Here is a 19719-nt window from a genome sequence, read left to right on the forward strand (position 1 = left end):
CATAGGACCCTGTTCAGGGGGGGGAAGGGACCCATAGGACCCTGTTCTGGGGGGGGAAGGGACCCATAGGACCCTGTTCTGGGGGGGGAGGGGTCCATAGGACCCTGTTATGGGGGTGAAGGGCGTGTTTGGGGGGTGAAGGGGGTGAAGGGACCCATAGGACCCTGTTCTGGGGGTGAAGGGGTCCATAGTACCCTGTTCTGGGGGTGAAGGGACCCATAGGACCCTGTCTGGGGGTGAAGGGACCCATAGGACCCTGTTCAGGGGGTGAAGGGACCCATAGGACCCTGTTCTGGGGGTGAAGGGACCCATAGGACCCTGTTCTGGGGGTGAAGGGACCCATAGGACCCTGTCTGGGGCCGAATGGGTCTACAAGACCCTGTTTTGGGGGTGAAAGTGTCCACAGGACCCTGTTTTGGGGGCGAATGGACCCATAGGACCCTGTTCTGGGGGTGGAGGAACCCATAGGACCTTATTCTGGGGGTGAAGGGGTCCATAGGACCCTGTTTGGGGGGTGAAGGGGTCCCCCAACAACAAAGCCCAAATCACCCCCATGGATCCCAAATCCCCCCCCTTCCTCCCAAAATCCCATTATCAGCCCCCCAAACCCCCCCCCCATCACCCCATATTACACCCCCTCAAAGTCCTGTATCCCCTCCATGTGGTACAAGGACAGAGCACCCCCATCACCATTACAAGCCCCAAACCCCCCAACAGTGGTCCCTAAACGCCCTCCCCCTCACCCTGTGTCCCCCCCCAAGCGATGCAGGGACATGGGGCACCCCCCAACAACAACCACGTGACCAGGCCCAGATCCCAACCCCCCCCTTCCCCATACCAGGGGGTTCCTCTTTGCCCCTTCCCTCCGCATCCCGGTTCTCCTCGGGGGCCCTCTCCGGGTCCCCCCCATCCTTCCCGGCCTTGCGGGGGGTGCGCAGCAGCGTCAGCATCACCGGCCGCCTGTTGCCTGTCTCCTCGTTCACCTGGACAACAACAGTCGGAACAATGGGGGGGGGGTTCCCTCTGTCACCATGGAATCCTGGCCTGGGATGGCTTGGGAATGATCCCATCCCATTCCCTATAGGGCCCATCCCTTCCCTGCAGCCATCAATGCAAGCGCACGGCTCCGGGGCACCATAAACGTGCTGAGGGGTCACTTGGTACCGGTACCCTTTTCCCCTCCATCCCTGTATCCTTCTCCATTCAATCCAAATGCCCATTTCCCCTTGATCCCAGTGCCCATCTCCTTTCCCCCTCCATCCCAATGCCATTTTCCCCTTGATCCCATTGCCCTTTTCCCCTCAATCCCAGTATCTTTTTTCCCTCCTTCCCAATTCCCTTTTCCCCTTGATCCTCCTTTCCCCCTCCATCCCAATGTCTTTTTCCCCTCAATGCCAGTCTCTTTTTCTCTTCCATCCCAGTGTTCTTCACTCAACCCCATTTCCTTCCTCCCTGCATCCCAATGCCCTTTTCCCCTTGATCCCATCTCCTTTCCGCCTCCATCCCAATACCCTTTCCCTTTGCTCCCAGTGCCCTTTCCCCTCCATCCCCATCTCCTCTCCACCCCATCCCCATTCCCCTCTCCCCCCCATCCCCATCCCCTCTCCCCTCCCTCCCCATCCCCTCTCCCCTCCATCCCCATCCCCTTCCCCCCCATCCCCATCCCCTCTCCCCTCCATCCCCATCCCCTCTCCCCCCCATCCCCATCCCCTCCATCCCCATCTCCTCTCCCCTCCATCCCAGTGCCCCATTCCCCTCCCTCCCCCATCCCCATCCCCGATCCCCATCCCACCCCCCATCCCCATCTCCATCCCCATCCCCATCCCTTCTCCCCCTCCATCCCCATCCCTTCTCCCCCTCCATCCCCATCCCTTCTCTCCCTCCATCCCCATCCCTTCTCTCCCTCCATCCCCATCCCTTCTCCCCCTCCATCCCCATCCCTTCTCTCCCTCCATCCCCTCTCCCCTCCCTCCCCATCCCCATCCCCATCCCCATCCCCATCCCCTCTCCATCCCCACCTGCACCATGGTGGTGAACTGCACGGTGTAGCGGCGCCGGCCGGCGGTGAAGCGCACGCTGGGCTCCCCGGCGCGCCAGGCGGCGTCGATGGTGCTGTTGTTGCTGGCGCTGTAACTGCACCAGCGCCCGGAGCGGTCGTCGAACCAGCGCCAGTTGTTGCCGCTCGCCTGCAGGTACTGGGGGGGGGCAGAGAGAGGGGACCCCAATTGGGTGTCATTGTCATTGTCCCCCCCCCACGGCCTGAGTCATTGCGATGGGCACAGTCTGGGTATGGTACCCCAGGATATCACGTGTCACCGCAGGTCATGTGTCACCGCGGGTCATGTGTCACCACAGAGCATCACGTGTCACTGCAGGTCATGTGTCACCCCAGGACATCATGTGTCACCCCAGGACATCACGTGTCACTGCAGGTCACATGTCACCCCAGGACATCATGTGTCACCCCAAGACATCATGTGTCACCCCAGGACATCATGTGTCACTGCAGGTCACGTGTCACCCCAGGACCTCATGTGTCCCCCCCAAGACATCATGTGTCACCCCAGAGCATCACATGTCCCCCCAGGGCCTCCTGTGCCTCCCCCCGAGGACCCCACATGGGCCCTCAGCACCCCCTATGTCCCTCCCCCAGGACCCCATGGCTGATCCCCAGGACCCCATGGGTGTCCCCAAGACCCTATGTGAGTCCCCACATTCCTCCTGCAGGACCCCCTCAGAACCAGATGGGTCCTCTTAAGCACCCATTGCCTCCATCATCCAGGACCCATCCTAAGCTGATCCATCCCCATCCCATCTACTTCCCTGTATCCCATCTCCTTCCATGTATCCCATCTACTCCCATGTACCCCATTTACTTCCATGTACCCCATTGTGTCCCCCCAATCCCCCACCTTGTTCATCTGAGCCCTCCTCTTGGAGGACACGGCCGTCTTCTCATAGAAGTCAATGAGCAGCAGGACGGGGGTGATCCACCTTTGGAAAGGGAACAGGCACACAGGTGTCAATGGGGAGCGGGGGGGGGCTATGGGAGGTTTTGGGGTCCCCCCCCTTTCCTTACTTGGGGGTCTGCACCTCCTTGTGCTCCTTGGCAGCCTGCAGGCAGGGCTGCACCACTTCCAGCAGCTTGATGAGGACATCCAGGACGCAGCTCGATTCCACCACCCGAGCACAGGGCAGCTTCAGCTCCTGGTGTAAAGGGGGGGGATCAAGGGGAACCCCACGTTCCGAGGGTCAGGAACACCCCAAAAGCCAACAAACCCCATAGAAAACCCCCAAAAGGGAACACTTTGACCCAAAGAGTTGGGTTTGTGAAGATGGACAATGGTAGGAGAACATCACTGACACTGAAGCGTAGAGGAGAAAGGGGATGATTCCCCCCCTATATTTTAAGGTCTCCCCATGCATTTTAGGGTCCTCCCCATATATCTTGGGGTCCTCCCCATGTATTTTGGGGTCCTCCCCATATATCTTGGGGTCCTCCCCATGTATTTTGGGGTCCTCCCCATATATTTTGGGGTCCTCCCCATATATTTTAAGGTCTCACCACATATTTTGGGGTCCTCCCCATATATTTTGGGGTCCTCCCCATATATTTTGGTGTCTCCCCCATATATTTTGGGGTCCTCCCCATATATCCTGGGGTCCTCCCCATATATTTTAAGGTCTCCTCATATATCTTAGGGTCCTCCCCGTATATTTTGGCATTCTCCCCATATATTTTGGGATCCTCCCCATATATTTTGTGGTCCTGCCCATATATCTTGGCATCCTCCCCATATATCTTGGGGTCCTACCCATATATCATGGGGTCCTCCTCATATATTCTGGAGTCCTCCCCATGTATTTTGGGGTCCTCCCCATATATTTTGACGTCCTCCCCATGTATCTTGGGGTCCTGCCCCCCATATATTTTGGTGTCCCCCTATACATTTTGGGGTCCCCCCTCCACCTACATCTCCCAGCCCTCACCTCGAAGAGCAGGGTGAGCAGAAGGATGCGCGTGGCCAAGTTGGACGCTTGGGGCAACGTTGCCATTTGGCTGATCCATTCGGACACGGTTTTGGTGTCGCTGGTGGTGAGGGGCAAGGCTGCCTTGATGAGGACATCGGCTGCTTCCCACACCTGGGTTATGGGGAGATGGGGTTAGAAAAGGGGGGGGTGTTTGGGGTGTGATGGGATGGGATGGATGGGGGGACCCCACCGCCCTCACCTGCTTCACCACCTGCTTGAGCACGGAGTCGCGGTAGGCGGCCCCGTTGCGCTTGATGGCGGTCATGATGAGGTCGCAGACGCGGTACACGGTGTCGGGGAGCTCGTCCAGGAGCTGCGAGCACCCCGGGAGCATGGAGTCGGTGAAGGCCAAGAGCTCGGCGGCTTCCAAGGGCTCGGCCCCCTCGAACTTCTCCAGGCTCTTGGCTTCCTCCTCCTCCTGGCGCTCGCGGGCGCGGCGCTCCTCCTCCTCCTTGCGGCACGCGGCTTCCTGGGGGGGGAGAGGGAGGGTTAGGGGGGGAATGGGGGTTTGGGGGGGGGGGTGGGGGTTTGGAAGGGGGGGGGTTTGGGGGAGAAATGGGGGTTGGGGAAGAAAAAATTTGGGGGGGTAGGGGTGGGAAATGGGGCTTTGGAGAGGGGGGATTGGGGTTTGGGGGAAATGGGGATGGAGAGTGAGAAATGGGGTTTTTGGGGGTGGGAAATGGGGTTTGGGGGGAGGGAATGGGGATAGGGGGTGGGAAATGGGGGTTTGGGGGGGAAATGGGGTTTGGGGCGCACGGGGTTTGGGGGTGGGAAATGGGGGTTGGGGGGGTGGGAAATGGGGGTTTAGGTGTGGGAAATTGGGTTTAAGAGGTGGGAAATGGGGTTGAAGAGTAGGAAATGGGGGTTAAGGGGTGGGAAATGGGGTTTGAGGGGGGAAATGGGGTTTGGGGGTGGGAAATGGGGTTTTAGGAGTAGGAAATTGTTTTTTTTGGGGGGAAAATGGGGATGGAGAGTGGGAAATGGGGTTTTTGGGGGTGGGAAATGGGGGTTTGGGGGGGGGAATGGGGTTTGGGGGAAATGCAGGTTTGGGAGTAGGAAAGTGGGTTTAAGGGGTGGTAAATGGGGTTTGAGGGGGAAATGGGGTTTGGGGGTGGGAAATGGGGTTTTAGGTGTAGGAAATTGGGTTTTTTTTGGGGGAAAATGGGGATGGAGAGTGGGAAATGGGGTTTTTGGGGGTGGGAAATGGGGTTTTGGGGTGGGAAATGGGGGTTGGGGGGTGGGAAATGGGGGTTTGGGGGTGAGAAATGGGGGTTTGGACAGGGGGAATGGGGTTTGGGGGGAAATGGGGTTTGGAGGGTGGAGGATGGGGTGGAAATGGGGTTTGGGGGGGAAATGGGGGTTTAGGAGTGGGAAATTGGGTTTATGAGGTGGGAAATGGGGTTGCAGAGTAGGAAATTGGGGTTAAGGGGTGGGAAATGGGGGTTTGGGGGTGGGAAAAGGGGTTTGGAGTGTGGGAAATGGGGTCCCAGAGGTACAAAAAGGGACTCAGGGAGTGGGAAATAGGATTTGGAAGTTGGGAAATGGGGTTCGAGGGGTGAAAAATGGGGTTTAGGGGTGAGAAATGGGGTTTACAGGGTGGGAAATGGGGTCCCGGAGGTACCAAACGGGGTTTAGAGGATGCGAAATAGGGTCTGGGGGCACAAACCCAGGCTGAGGGCTCCAGGGGTGCAAACCATGGCTGGGGGGTGGCAAAGGGGGGTGTGTGGGGCACAAACCTGGGCTGGACCCCCCCCAACCCAGTGTCCCCCCTACCTCTGGGGACTCTGCCCGCTGGTCCATGGGGATGTCCTGGCCCAGGGACATGGCGATGGCGCGCATCATCTGGTCCTCCTCTGACATGCTCAGGTCCTTAGGGAAGGCCAAAAGGAGGGATGAGGGGCTGGGAAAGGGGGCAGGAATGATGGAAGGGGGGGGGTCCCCCTTAACCCCATTTGCACCCCATTCTTACCCGTACGACCCCCCCCATAAGGGGAGGAGGGTGGGTGAGGAGGTACTCGGTGGCTTGCTCCATGGTGTTGGTGTTGAGCAAGGCTTCCATAGCGTGCTCCCGGGAGAACCCCATGTCCATCAGCTGGGGAATAGGGATGAGAAGGGGATAAAGTGGGATTTGAGGGGGCAAAGGGGGATTTAGGGGAACAAAGAAGGATTTGGGGGGACAAAGAAGGGGATTTGGGGACCACAGGGTTGTTATGGAGGATCCAAAGGAGGTTTGAGAGCAGCAGAATGGTACCAAGGGCATCAGGACCACAAGGAAAGGGTTTGGGGGTGCCAAATACATCAGGACCACAAGGAAAGGATTTGGGGGTGCCAGGATCATCAGGACCACAAGGAAAGGGTTTGGGGGTGCTGGGAGCATCAGGACCACAAGGAAAGGGTTTGGGGGTGCCAAAAGCATCAGGACCACAAGGAAAGGGTTTGGGGGTGCCGGGAGCATCAGGACCACAAGGGAAGGGTTTGGGGGTGCCAAAAACATCAGGACCACAAGGGAAGGGTTTGGGGGTGCCGGGAGCATCAGGACCACAAGGAAAGGGTTTGGGGGTGCTGAGAGCATCACGAATACCAGGAATGGATCAGGGGGTGCTGGGAGCACCAGGACCACAAGGAAAGGGTTTGGGGGTGCCGGGACCCCACAGGGGATGGGGGGGGGGTCCCCACCTGCTGCAGCTGCTGTTGGTTGACCTGGGGCTCCCTGCGGGGTCCCCCCTCCTCGGTGCCCGGCTCCTCCTCGGCGCGGGGCCCCTCTCGCTCGCGGCCCAGGCGCTCCCGGATGAGGGGCTCCCCACGCAGGATGTGGCACAGGATGGCCAGCATGGACTCGGCCATGCGGCCCCCGTACACCTTGAGCGGGCGCCGGTTCCAGAGCTGCTTGATGCACGTGAAGGCGGCCTGCAAGGGAGCGGATTTGGGGTGAAAAGGGGAGGATTTGGGGTTAAAGAAGGAAATTTAGGGTGAAAGGAGAATATGTAGAGTGGAAGGGGGAGAATTCAAGGCAAGGAATGGGACGTTTGGTATGACAAGGATTTGGGGTTAAAACGGAAGTATTTGGGGTTAAGGAAAGGGACGTGGAGTGAGAAAGCAAGATTTGGGTAAAGGCGGAAAATTTGGGGTGAAAAAGGGAGAATTTGGGGTTAGAGAAGGAAATTTAGGGTGAAAGGAGAAGATGTAGAGTGAAAGGGGGAAGATTCAAGGCAAGGAATGGGACGTTTGGTATGAGAAGGATTTGGGGTGAAAAAGGAAGTATTTGGTGTTAAGGAAGGAGATGTGGAGTGAAAAAGCAAGATTTGGGTAAAGGAGGAAAATTTGGGGTGAAAAGGGGAGATTTGGGGTTAGAAAAAGAAACTTACGGTGAAAAAAGATTTAGAATGAAAAGAAAAAGAATAAAGGGAAAGAATGGGACATTTGGTATACCAAGAATTTGGGATGAAAACGGAAGTATTTGGGGTTAAGGAAAGGGATGTGGAGTGAAAAGCAAGATTGGGGTAAAGGAGGAAGATTTGGGGTGAAAAAGAGGAGATTTGGGGTTAGAGAAGGAAATTTAGGATGAAAAGATTTAGAATGAAAGGGGGAAGAGTCAATGCAAAGAATGGCGCATTTGCTGTAACAAAGTTTTGGGGTGAAAAAGGAAATATTTGGTGTTAAGGGAAGAAATGTGGAGTGAAAAAGCAAAATTTGGGACAAAGAAAGAAGATTTGGGGTAAAAAGAGGAGATTTGGGATGAAGGAGAGGAAATTGGGGATAAAAGGGAAACGATTTGGGGTAGGAATCTGGGGACCCCCATCCCATCTCCCTCCCATCCCATGAGCCCCCTTTACCCCCCCCAATTCCCTTCTACACCTCCTTTGCCCCCCATCCCCACCTTCTGGGTGACGACCAGGAAGCGCAGGGCACTGAAATGGGGGGTGCCGTGGGTGGGGGCCTTGGCTGGCAGCGCATGGGGGGACTCCAGCACCGTGCTGGGGTTCACCATCTTCTCCACCAGCATCAACCACGCGTCCAGGAACTCCCCAGTGCCATCGGGGAGGTCGGGATGCTCCAAGCCTTCCGCTACCGGTACTTTGCCCCCCATGGACAGGGCCCAGTTGAAGGTCCTGGGGGATAGGGAATACAATGGTGGTGATGGGGGGGGGTACCCCGATATTTGTCTGCCCCCCCAGGGTTGGATGTGGGGCTGCACTCACTCGAAGAGGGCGTTGTGGCCCCCCGAGCACAGGAACTTCTGCAGCATGAGGTGATAGGGGAACTTGCGCTCGTCGAAGAGCATGGGAGAGGTGAAGCCCACGGAGCAGATGAAGAAGGTCAGGCTGAGGAGGAAGAGGAGGAGATGGGGGGGTGTCAGGCCCCACAGGCCCCATACATAAGACCCTGCTTCTCCCCTATCCCAAGCCTAGGGAAAGGGGAAGCAAGCCCAACCCTTTCCCCTTAGCTCCACCCCTCATTCTTGGCTCCGCCCCCCCAAGCCTCAGCCCAGCCCCTCACCCTTGGCACCACCCCTTACAGCTCCACCATTGGCCCTTGACCTCCCGTTGGTCATGCAAGCCTCTAGACCACCCTTCAAGCCCCGCCCCTTTCAGCCCCACCCCATTCCCTTGGCTCCACCCTCCCCACCCCAGCCCCACCCTTCCTCATGCACCCCTCTCCCATTGGCTCCTCCCCTGGATCCACCCCCTCAAGCCCCACCCCTTTCAGCCCCACCCCATTCCCTTGGCTCCACCCTCCTCATCCCAGCCCCTCCCCCTCACTTTGGCCCCACCCCTCTCCTGGATCCACCCCCTCAAGCCCCACCCCTTTCATCCCCACCCCATTTTCTTGGCTCCACCCTCCCCACCCCAGCCCCACCCTTCCTCATGCACCCCTCTCCCATTGGCTCCTCCCCTGGATCCACCCCCTCAAGCCCCACCCCTTTCAGCCCCACCCCATTCCCTTGGCTCCACCCTCCTCATCCCAGCCCCCCCCCCTCACTTTGGCCCCACCCCTCTCCTGGATCCACTTCCTCAAGCCCCACCCCTTTTAGCCCCACCCCTCCTCATGCCTTTATTGGCCCCTCCCCTGGATCCACCCCCCACAAGCCCCACCTTTTTTAGCCCCACCCCATTCCCTTCGCTCCACCCTCCTCATCCCAGCCCCGCCCCTTCCTTGGCCCCACCCCATTCCCTTGGCTCCACCCTCCCCAGCCCCGCCCCTTCACTTTGGCCCCACCCCATTCCCTTGGCTCCTCCCTCGCCAAGCCCCGCCCCTCACCGGAAGCGCGGGGTGGGGGTGTAGGGGGGGGGCTGCCAGCTCAGCCCCTTGGTCAGGAGCTTGGTGAGGGCCGAGGCCGTGGCTCGGGCCGCGGGGGTCGGGGCGGGGGCGGCGGCGGCCGCGTGGTGGCTGCGGCGCTGGCGCACGGGGGAGCCCACGCAGAGCTTCACCAGGAGCCCAAAGAGCTCGGCCAGGGCCCGGCCCAGGCGCGAGGAGGCTGCGGGGGGGAAGGGGGGCAGCGGGGTCAGCAACGGGGATGGGTACAGAGGGAGACCAGTACAGCAATGAACACCCACAAAGGGACCCCAATACAGCACAGAGGGAGCCCAATACAGGAACTGAGGGACCCCAAATACAGCACAGAGGGACCCCAAATACAGCACTGAGGGACCCCAGTACAGGCACAGAGGGAACCCAATACAGAACAGAGGGACCCCAGTACAGGCACAAAGGGACACCAAATACAGCACAGAGGAACCCCAAAAACAGCACAGGGGGACCCCAAATACAGCACAGAGGGACCCCAAATACACCACAGAGGGACCCGAAAAACAGCACAGGGGGACCCCAAAAACAGCAATGAACACCCACAAAGGGACCCCAATCCAGGCATAAAGGGACCCGAAAAACAGCACAGAGGGACCCCAAAAACAGCACAAAGGGACCCCAATACAGACACAAAAGGGACCCCAAATACAGCAACGAACACCCACAAAGGGACCCCAATACAGCAACGAACACCCGCAAAGGGACCCCAAATACAGCCCCAAGGGACCCCAAATACAGACCCAAGGGACTCAAATAGAGCCCTAAGGGACCCCAAATAGAGCCCTAAGGGACCCCAAACAGAGCCCTAAGGGACCCCAAATACAGCCCTAAGGGACCCCAAATACAGCCCCAAACCCATGGGAACCCCCAAACCGAACCCATGGAGCCCCCAACCCCCTGCAGCTCCATCCCTGGGGACGCTCAGATCCCCCCCAAGGGCTGGTTTTGGGGTACCCCCCCCCTTACCAGAGAGCAGGGGCTTGATCTGCTTGATGCGAGCTGCCATGGCTGGGGTGATCTTGGCCTTGGCTTTGGGGTCGGTGGCACTGGGCTCGTCCGTCTCCATAGGGGCCAGAGCCTCACTCTCCAGCCCCATCCCTTCCAATAGGCCCTGAGATGGGGGGGGGTCCCCAGCACCCCCAGAGCCCCCCGGCACCGGGGTCTCTGCTTCACCCTCTAGGGAATGGAGGGGATAAAGGTGAGCACCCCCAAAGTGTTCATCCCATAACCCATAGACACCCCTTTCCCTCTTAAAGACCCCTCCACAACAAAGACCCCCCCCTTTTCCTATAGGCCCCCATAAATAATCCTTAAAGACCCCTCCACAAAGACCCCCCCCTTTTCCTATAGGCCCCCATAAATAACCTCCCCCATTCTAAGACCCTCCAAAAGGGCCCTCCATTACACTATGAACCCCCCCAAGACCCTCCCTACCACTGAAGCCCCCCCATTACTAAGCAACCCCCCCATAGACCCCAATTCCCCTATGGGATCCCCCCTTTTTCCTCTTCAGACTCCCCCTCCTCCCTTAAAGACCCCCCCTTTTCCCACTGTCCCCCCCCCCCCCCCAAGATGCTCTCAACCCTTTTTCATTCAAGATTCACCCCAAAACCACCCCCCCATCCCCCCCTGGACCCCCCCCATATCCTACCTGCCCTCTTCCCCCCCTGGGGGGGGCTGGGGGCCGCCTTCTCCTCCTTGGGTACCAGTTTCTGCATGTCGGCCTGCCCGAACTCACAGCCTGGGGGGAGGCTGGGGGGGGAATGGGGGTCACTGGGGTGCTCCATGGGGTGGGGGAGGGAGGTCCTCAGCACCCCAAAGACCTCCTCCCCCACCCACAATATCTCATAGGGGTGAGGATGCTCCTCCCCCTTCATTTGCATTCCCCAAACCCCTCCCAGGCCCCCAGGATCGCCCTCAACCACCCCAAGCCCCCCTCTCAACCCCCCACCAAGACCCTCTCCATGCCCCCCTCCAGTCCCCAATAGCCCCTCCATGCCCACCATAGACCCCCCTCAATCCCTAGACCCTCTCCATGCCCCCCCGTCCCCCATAGCCCCTCCTCAACCACCCCAAGTCCCCTTTAAGATGCTCCTCCACCCCCCAAACCCCCCCAAGACCCTCAACCCCCCAAGACCCCCTCCATGCCCCCCACAGACCCCCGTCAATCCCCCCAAGACCCCCTCCATGCCCCCCACAGACCCCCCTCAGACCCTCTCCATTTACCCCAGTACCCCATAGCCCCCCCTCCCCCAGACCCCCTCCATGCCCCCCATAGCCCCCCTCACCCCCCCAAGACCCCCTCCATGCCCCCCAGACCCCCTCCATTCTCCCCCCAGTCCCCCATAGACCCCCCTAAACTCCCCAAGACCCCCTCCATGCCCCCCATAGCCCCCCCTCACCCCCCCAAGACCCCCTCCATGCCCCCCACACCCCCTCCATTCTCCCCCCAGTCCCCCACAGACCCCCCTTAAACCCCCTTTAAGATGCTCAACCCCCCCCTTAACCCCCCCCACCCCACCTATTTGGGGTGCAGAGGGAGAGCAGCACCGTGCTCTCCCACACCAAGGAGCAGTAAAGCTGACTCAGCTTGCCCAGAACACTCAACCCCAACTGGGAGCCCCATTGGTTCACGGAGATGGCCCGGATCTCACTCTGAGAATGGGGTGGGACACACACAAACACCACGCATTAAACCCCTTCCCATCGCCATGGGTGCCCCCCGTCAATAATGGGGTGTATGGGGGGGGTGCTTTACCTGCCCCACGCGGCACGTGTGCACGAACATCATGATGTAGGCATGGGCTGCGGTGAGGGCGTGGAGCAAGGGGGTGGCCTGAGCCGAGAGGGTGGCATCGGGGACGCTGCCGGCCCCCGCCAGCTCCCGCAGCAGCACCGAACCCCCCGGGGCCTCGATGGGCCGGTGCAGGGGCTCCAGGGCTGAGAGCACGGCCTCGAGCTGCAGCAGCCCCTCCTGCAGCACCTTGGGCTCGTGGGACAGGGTCTGGGGGGGGGAAGAGGGGGGGAAGGAGGGGGAAAGAAGGGGGAAAGAAGGGAAAGAAGGGAAAGAAGGGAAAGAAGGGAAAGAAGGGAAAGAAGGGGGAAAAGAGGGGGAGGGAAGGGGAAGGAAAAGGGGGGGAAAGGGGAAGGAAAAGGGCAGGAGGAAAAGGGGGAGAAAAAGGGGAAGGAAAAGAGGGGAAAAGGGGGGGGAATGGAAAAAGGGGAAGGGGGAAGAGGGGAAAAGGGGGGAAAGGGGAGGAAAAGGGGAAGGAAAGGGGGGGAAAAGAAGGGAGAAGGGGGAAGGAAAGGGGGAAGGAAAGGGGGAAGGGGAAAGGGGGAAGGGGAAAGGGAAATAAATGAAAAGAGAAAGGAAAAAAGGGGAAAACGAAAAAGGAGGAAAAAAGGGAAAGAAGGGGAAAAAAGGAAAACAAAGAGGAAAAGGGAAAGAAGGGAGAAAAAAGAAAAGAAAGGGGAAAGGAAAGAAAAGGGAAAGGGAAAGGGAAAAAGAGGGAACAAAAAAGGAAGGAAAAGGAATAACAGAACAAAACCAGCTTAGTATTTGGAAACAAACCCTCAAAATTTGCAAGTGGGACTCAAAATTGAAAGTGGAAATTTGAAAATTTGAGGGGAGTATAAAATTTGACAGGAAAACCTTAAATTTTGGGGGAAACACCTTAATATTTGGAAAAAAGCTTAAAATTTTGAGAACAAAACAAGAGAATTTGGCAAAACCCAAAGGAATAAAGCGTGTTAATGGAAAATTTGGGGAAACAGAAAAAAAAATCAGGGAAATCCTGAAATTGGGAGGGGGAAATCCCCAAATTTGATGGCAAAACTCAAAATTTGGAGATAAAACCTCAAATTTCAGCAGGAAAAACCTCCGAATGTGGAGGGAAATACAAAAACCCAGTGGGGAAATCAAAATGAAAACGGGAATTATGGGAATTTTAAGAGGAAAACCCACATCTGAAGGGGAAAAGTTGGAATTTGGGAGGAATAAACTGCGAAATTTGGAATTTGAAGGGAAAACATTAGAAATTGAGGGGAAAAATTGGAATTTAGAGGGGAAAATCCGCATTTCCCCTTTTTGGGAAGATCTCCCTGCATCTTTTTGGGACCTCCCCCCCCGCCACCATCCCATCACCCCCTTTTTGATCTCCCATTTACCTTACCCAGAGTGGGGGGGGGGAATGGTACCAGCACCCTCCTGCTCCCCCCCACCCTTTTAGGCCCCCCCATTCCCATACCAGGATGGATTTGCAGACCCCCGCCACGGCCTGGCAGGCTGCGGATGTGGGGAAGTCCACGGGCAGGTTGGGAAGGCCCAGGATGGTGACGAGGGGCCGGAGCCCCCGCTGGGCCACGAACTCCTGGCAGTGGTCATCGGTGGTGTTGTTGCTGAGGATGGATTCCACGAACTTCATCTGGGAAACACAGGGAATGGGGGGGAAAAAGGAGGAATTCGGGGATTTGGGGTGTCCCAAGCATCCCAATGACCCCTTAATGGGGGGGAGGGGGTGAAAAAGGAGGAATTCTGGGATTTGGGATGTCCCAAGCATCCCAATGACCCCTTAACAAGGGGAAGGGGGGAAAAGGAGGAATTCTGGGATTTGGGATGTCCCAAGCATCCCAATGACCCCTTAATGGGGGGGAGGGGGGGAAAAAGGAGGAATTCTGGGATTTGGGGTGTCCCAAGCATCCCAATGACCCCTTAACAGGGGGGAGAAAGGAGGAATTGGGATTTGGGGTGTCCCAAGCATCCCAATGACCCCTTGGGAGCACTAGTTCCTCACCACATTGAGGATATAATCCATCAAGGGAATAGGGATTCGCTCCTCGGTGCCCACCACCCTGAAAGCAAAGAGAAAAGGGGGGGTCATTGAGAGCGTGTCCCCCCCTTTCAATGTCCCCTATTGAGTGTCCCCAACGATGCTCACTGCTGGCTGGGCTCGGCCTCGCTCTGCTGGGTAGCACTGAAGCTCTGCATGGCCTGAACTTCCTCTTCCTCCTCATCCTCACTGGAGGCTTCCTCTGCAGCATGGGGGGAGCGAGGGGGGGGGGCCGCTGCTGTCCCATCCGCTTTCTGCATCGAGGGCTTCTGGCAAATGTATTTGGGGTCCCGGCCCAGGCTGCAAATCTCCTCTAGGAGCTATAGGGAAGAGCTCAATGTAAGCAAAGGGGGGGTCCTTTTAAAGCAGGGGGGGTCCTGGTACCTTCAAGTGTGTCCCCCCCCAGTGTCACCTTGATGATGGCAGTGGTGGCATCAGTCTTGAGGGTGGGTTGGTGCCGCATCAGCTCGTCCACAGCGCTGCCCAGGTTGGAGGCTGTGTCTCCTATTGGGGACAAAGGGGGGAATAGAAGGGGTTTGGGGGGGTCCCTGTTAGAAACACATAAAGGGGGGTCCCCAAAATAAAGAGGAGAGGCCTAAAAGTGATCAACCCCCAATGAGAAGGGTGTTAATAGTGGGGAGATGGCTCCTTTTGGTGTAGGGATGGAGCTCCCAATGGATTTAAGGCATGGAATCAACCGGGTTGGAAAAGATGAATGGGATCATCAAATCCAACCCTTTACCCACGGCACTAAAAGCCCCATCCCCACACATTGGGAACACCTCCAGGGATGCTGATTCCACCTCTATTCCCTTGTTCCAAGCCCTGATCCCGCTTTTGATGGATAAACTCATCCCCATCCCCATTTAACCATCAACTGCTGCACCCTGAGGCCATTCCCTCTTCTCCCATCCCTTGGGAGCCACCTCTTGGCTCCATCCCCATGCCAAGCCCTTATAGAGCACAAGGCCCCCCTTTGAGCTATCTCCATCTAACCCCCCCCTTACTGAACCTAAAGAACCCCCCCAAACCAAATGACACCCCCAAAATCAAAGCCCCCCCCCCCCAAGGGCTCACCCAAGGGGTCGGAGCTGCGCCGTCGCCGCATGGCTGGGAGGTAGTCAGGGGACAGCAGCACCTTGAAGAGCCTCTCAAAGGGCTGGCACTGCACAAAGGACTGGAGCCCACGGGCATTGAGGCAAAGGGCACTGAAGACGTTGGGCAAGGAGCCCAGCACCTCCCGAGTGGCCGGGACCTGATGGGAAAGGTGGGGATGGATCCGTATCCATGGAATGATCCCTATGGAGAAGTGGGAAAAGGGGGGGGGGGGACACACACTCACATCCTTGATGAGGAGGGCATGGAGCATGACATCAGTGAGGCCATTGTCCTGCAGGGAAGAGAGCAGCGAAGGCTCCTGGAACACGAACACCGTCACCACCTCGGTCGCTGCGGCGGGAGGAGAGAGATGGGGGGCACTGAGGAGGGGGGGGGCGGCTGGATTGTCTTTTGGGGGGGGGGGTCCCCCCAAAGCCATTCCCATCCATTGATCCATCCATCCCCCCATATCCCTGTTTGGGGTTTGGGGGGTGATGCTCACCCAGGAGGAAGAGCGAGGGGCCGTAATACTCGGCGTTGCTGATGATGTGCTTCAGGGAGGTGGGCAGCGAGCCGTCCATCACTTCAATGGGGGGGGGTACATATAAAGGGGTGAGGGGGTGATGCCCCCCCCTTTGCCTTCATGATGGGGGACACTGGGGGATGCTCACCATGACGGATACCATCGGAGAAAGCAGGATCTTGGATGGCTTTCTTAAGGAAGTTCAGCATGGATTTGAGCAGGGCGGCGCGTTGAGGGATGCACTGGACTCCTAGGGAGGGGTTGGGTACCACATATAAAGGTGTGAACCCCCCCCTCTCCATAGTGTCCCCATTGTCCCCAATGCCAACGTGTCCCCTACCTCCCCGTGGCGAGGAGGTGGTGGCAGTGCTGGTGCTGGGCACAGCAGCGGTGCTTGAGGATGGGGCTGGCTCCTGGCGGGCTTCAGCCGAGGGACCGGGGCTCCCCTCCATGGCCACATCGGTCACTATGGGGGTGACGGTGACAATGAGAGGGGTGACATCAATGGGGGTGTCACCCCCCCCCCCTTTACTCCTGTCCCTCTGCTCACCTTCCATGTCCGTCTCCATCTCCTCGCCCTCGGGGAGGGTGGCAGCAGGGGGACGCTGCACCTTGGGCTTGATGACGAAGGGGCACTCGCAGCGGCACAAATCCACCTCATGCTAAGGGGGGGAGTGGAGGAAGAAAGAGCCTCAGCACCCCCAAAAAGACACCCAGGGACCCCCAAAATGGGGGTGAGGGGGGTACCTCGAGGCGGTAGATGAAGATGGAGAGGCCGCTGTGGGACTGGAAGGCTGCCATGTCCAGGTTGGTGATGAGATCCACCACCCGCACGGCTCTGGTGACGAAGGTGATCTGGTCCTGCTCGTCCCCCAAGAACTTGATCACCTTTTGGGGGGGGGCATAAAGCAATAGAAAGGATTCAAAGGGGATCCCCCAACACATCAATGGAGACCCCAACCCCTTGGGGTAACTCAGGGCTCACCTTTAGCAGCGCTTCCATCATCCCACAGGAGACCAAGGCCTCGCCGCCGGCGTCGTAGCTGGCCAAGTGGTAGAGGAAGGAGAAGAGCGCGGTGGCGAACTGGTGGGGATAGGGCTCCATGGAGGGGTCTGGGGGGCAGGAGGGTGTTAAGGGGGGGTTTAACACCCCCCATAATCATATTGAATGGGATCCCCCCCCCCTTCCATCCCATAGGAACCCACCAATCATGGCTTGGATGCAGTTGCGGACCAGGACGGGGAGGAAGCCGTGGTAGGAAGCGGTACCGGTGCAGTCAATGATGCTGCTCAGCTTTGGGGTGCGCTCCAGATGGACGATAGAGGTGAGGGTCCGTAAGGAAGCTGCTTTAATGTCCTGGGGGGGGAACAGGGATGAGGTTGGGGGTGGTTTGGGGGTGCTGGGGGGGTGAATTTGGGGTTCCTCCTCACCATAAGTTGTTTGTCAGTGATTTGGAGCACGTCCACCAGCTCCTCGATGAGGCCGTTGTAGAGGATGCTGTTGGCTGACTCCTGTAGGGCATTGGAGTACACTGCCAAGGGAAAAGGAGGAGGTCACCTAATAAAGCCCCCCTAAAATCATTCACACCCCCCCATTAAAACAACCCCTTCCCCTCATTAACCCCCCTTCATTAACCCTTAAGAAGCCCCTACCCAGTATGGAGATGGCGTGGAGCCGGGCTTGCACCGCTTGGAGCCGCTTCTTGTGGTTGGAAAAGCCATGGGCCAGGCGGATGTGGGTGAACAGAAGCATCTGGGGGGGGCACACACACACACACAAAAGGATTTGGGGGGGTCACCAGAGCATTTCACCCCCCAAAACCCGTGGCTGCCCCCTTGTTGTGGCCCCGCTCACCTGCTTGTCTTTGGGGATGCTGTACATCTTAGTGAGGGACTCCATGATCTCTGAGGGGCTCTCTGAAATCTGGGGGGGGTATGGGGAAAATGGGGGTGCAGAGGGAGGAATGGAGGGGGGGTGTTAGGGAAAGAGGCTCAAATTGAAGGAGAGCACCCCCAGAATCAACGCTGCCCCCCCAGAACACTCACCTTGTCCAGTTGCTCGATGTGGATGTAGTGTAGGGTGGTGCTGGTGGCCTGTTGGGGGGTAAAGGGGGGTTAAGGGGGGCTTAAGGGGGGATAAAGGGGGGGGCAAAGGGGGGTAAAAGGGGAGTTAAAGGGGGTAAAGGGGGGGCAAAGGGGGGTAAAGGGGGGTAAAGGAGGGGCACAGGGGGGTAAGGGGGGTAAAAGGGGGTAAAAGGGGGGTAAAAGAGGGGTAAAAGGGGGGTAAAAGGGGGGTAAAACGGGGGTAAAACGGGGGTAAAAGGGGGGTAAAAGGGGTCCCAGTGTTATAGCCCCCCCCCATGTCCCCAAATGTCCCCTGTCCCCCATCACTCACCCTCTTGTCCACCTTCACCTCGACGCCCGGCTCGGCGTAGAACTCAAAGTGAAGGGTGGTGGCACTGGGGGGGTACTTCTGGGGGGGGGACATGGGGGTGAGAGAAGGGACGGTGCTGTCCCCCCCCCACCCCAGGTGATGTGGGGACACAAGAGGGGGGACAGGGTCAGGTTTGGGGGCTCAAGAGGGGGGACAAGATGGGGTTTGGGGGGACAACAGGGGTGACAAGATCAGGTTTGGGGGGAGAAGAGGGGGTCTGGGGACACAAGAGGGGTGACAAGATGGGGTTTGGGGGGACAAGATGGGGTTTGGGGACACAAGAGGGGGGACAGAGTGGGGTTTGGGGGAACAAGAGGGGGCACAAGATGGGGTTTGGGGGGCAGGAGGATTTGGGGGGACAAGAGGGTGACAAGATGGGGTTTGGGGACATAGGACAAGGGACAAGAGGGGGTTTGGGGGGGACAAGATGGGGTTTGGGGGGACAAGAGGGGTTTGGGGGCACAAGAGGGGTGACAAGATGGGGTTTGGGGGGACAAGAGGGGGTTTGGGGGACAAGAGTGGGTTTGGGGGGATGAGAATTTGGGGACAGATGGGGTTTGGGGGGACAAGAGGGGGTTTAAGGGCACAAGAGGAATGACAAGATGGAGTTTGGGGGACAAGATGGGGTTTGGGGGGACAAGAGGGGGTTTGGGGGGACAAGAGGGGGTTTGGGGGGACAAGAGGGGTGACAAGATGGGGTTTGGGGGGACAAGAGGGGGTTTGGGGGGACAAGAGGGGTGACAAGATGGGGTTTGGGGGCACAAGAGGGGTGACAGGGTCATGTTTGGGGACACAAAAGACCTGGGGGGACCCCCAGGTGCAATAAGGCTGATAGAACACTGTTGGGGCCACCCCCCTGGCCACGACAGGCGGACACAGGATATGACCCCCAGGGACAGGCCGCTTATGGGGCACCCCCAAACCCCCCCACTCACCATCATGTGCAGGTCCCGGCAGCACTCAGCCAAACCAAATCCGTTCTCTTTTCCTCCCCAACTCTACAGGGAAACAGCAACCAAACACCCCCAAAATGAACCCAAAACCTGAGGGGGATGTGGGGGACCCCCTCAGAAAGGGGGGTGCAGTGTCTGCCCCCCCAAACTGACCTCAGCCAAGTGCTGGAGGCGGGATAAGAGGGGGCTCCTCTTGTCGGAGCCCAAGCGGGTGATGTAGTTGGAGCGCTTGCTGAAGACATAGAGCAGGTTGAGCACGGCCAGCACCACCTGCATGTCCGAGGAGGCCAAGAGCGTCGTGAGGTGCTGTGACGGGGACAAGGAGAGGCAATGAGGGACAGGGAACGGTGCCAGTGCTGGCCCAGGGGCGATCCCAGGCTCCAAACTGGGGGGTGGTGGGGTTGGGGTTGAGGGGGGAGGAATGGGGTTGATGGGGTAAAGGGGGGAGGTGATGGGGGGGGCTAAAGAGGAGATTGATTGATGGTGGGTAATGGGGGGGTGGGAATAGGGGATGGGATTGGAGGGGAAGGGATGGGGCCCATT

At 58.4% G+C, this 19719-nt stretch overlaps 1 protein-coding gene across 1 annotated transcript; it reads right to left on the reverse strand.

Annotated features, from left to right (window-relative positions):
- Positions 1 to 838: 838 nt before the first annotated feature.
- LOC133224212 (E3 ubiquitin-protein ligase HUWE1-like) lies at positions 839 to 19494 on the reverse strand (the record flags this gene model as incomplete). Its single annotated transcript, XM_061375577.1, has 36 exons — positions 19330 to 19494; positions 19159 to 19221; positions 18185 to 18262; positions 17836 to 17883; positions 17645 to 17713; positions 17443 to 17542; positions 17221 to 17321; positions 16996 to 17146; positions 16775 to 16902; positions 16537 to 16677; positions 16340 to 16451; positions 16130 to 16255; positions 15938 to 16039; positions 15769 to 15849; positions 15511 to 15617; positions 15246 to 15423; positions 14581 to 14672; positions 14277 to 14488; positions 14133 to 14190; positions 13587 to 13763; positions 12098 to 12343; positions 11861 to 11994; positions 10991 to 11091; positions 10306 to 10515; positions 9292 to 9508; positions 8232 to 8354; positions 7910 to 8141; positions 6709 to 6939; positions 6002 to 6124; positions 5806 to 5901; positions 4232 to 4501; positions 3991 to 4143; positions 3080 to 3207; positions 2913 to 2994; positions 2019 to 2195; positions 839 to 983 (listed from the first exon to the last, which is right to left on the reverse strand). Coding segments are annotated over exons 1-36 (4915 nt in total), but the record flags the coding sequence as incomplete, so codon positions are not given.
- Between the last annotated feature and the right edge of the window lie 225 nt (positions 19495 to 19719).

The sequence above is a fragment of the Neopsephotus bourkii genome, unplaced genomic scaffold (genome assembly GCF_033783945.1).
Source record: "Neopsephotus bourkii isolate Nb327-2 ecotype Australia unplaced genomic scaffold, CSIRO-AGI_Nbou_v1 NB_193, whole genome shotgun sequence".
In the NCBI taxonomy this organism is placed as follows: Eukaryota; Metazoa; Chordata; class Aves; order Psittaciformes; family Psittacidae; genus Neopsephotus; species Neopsephotus bourkii.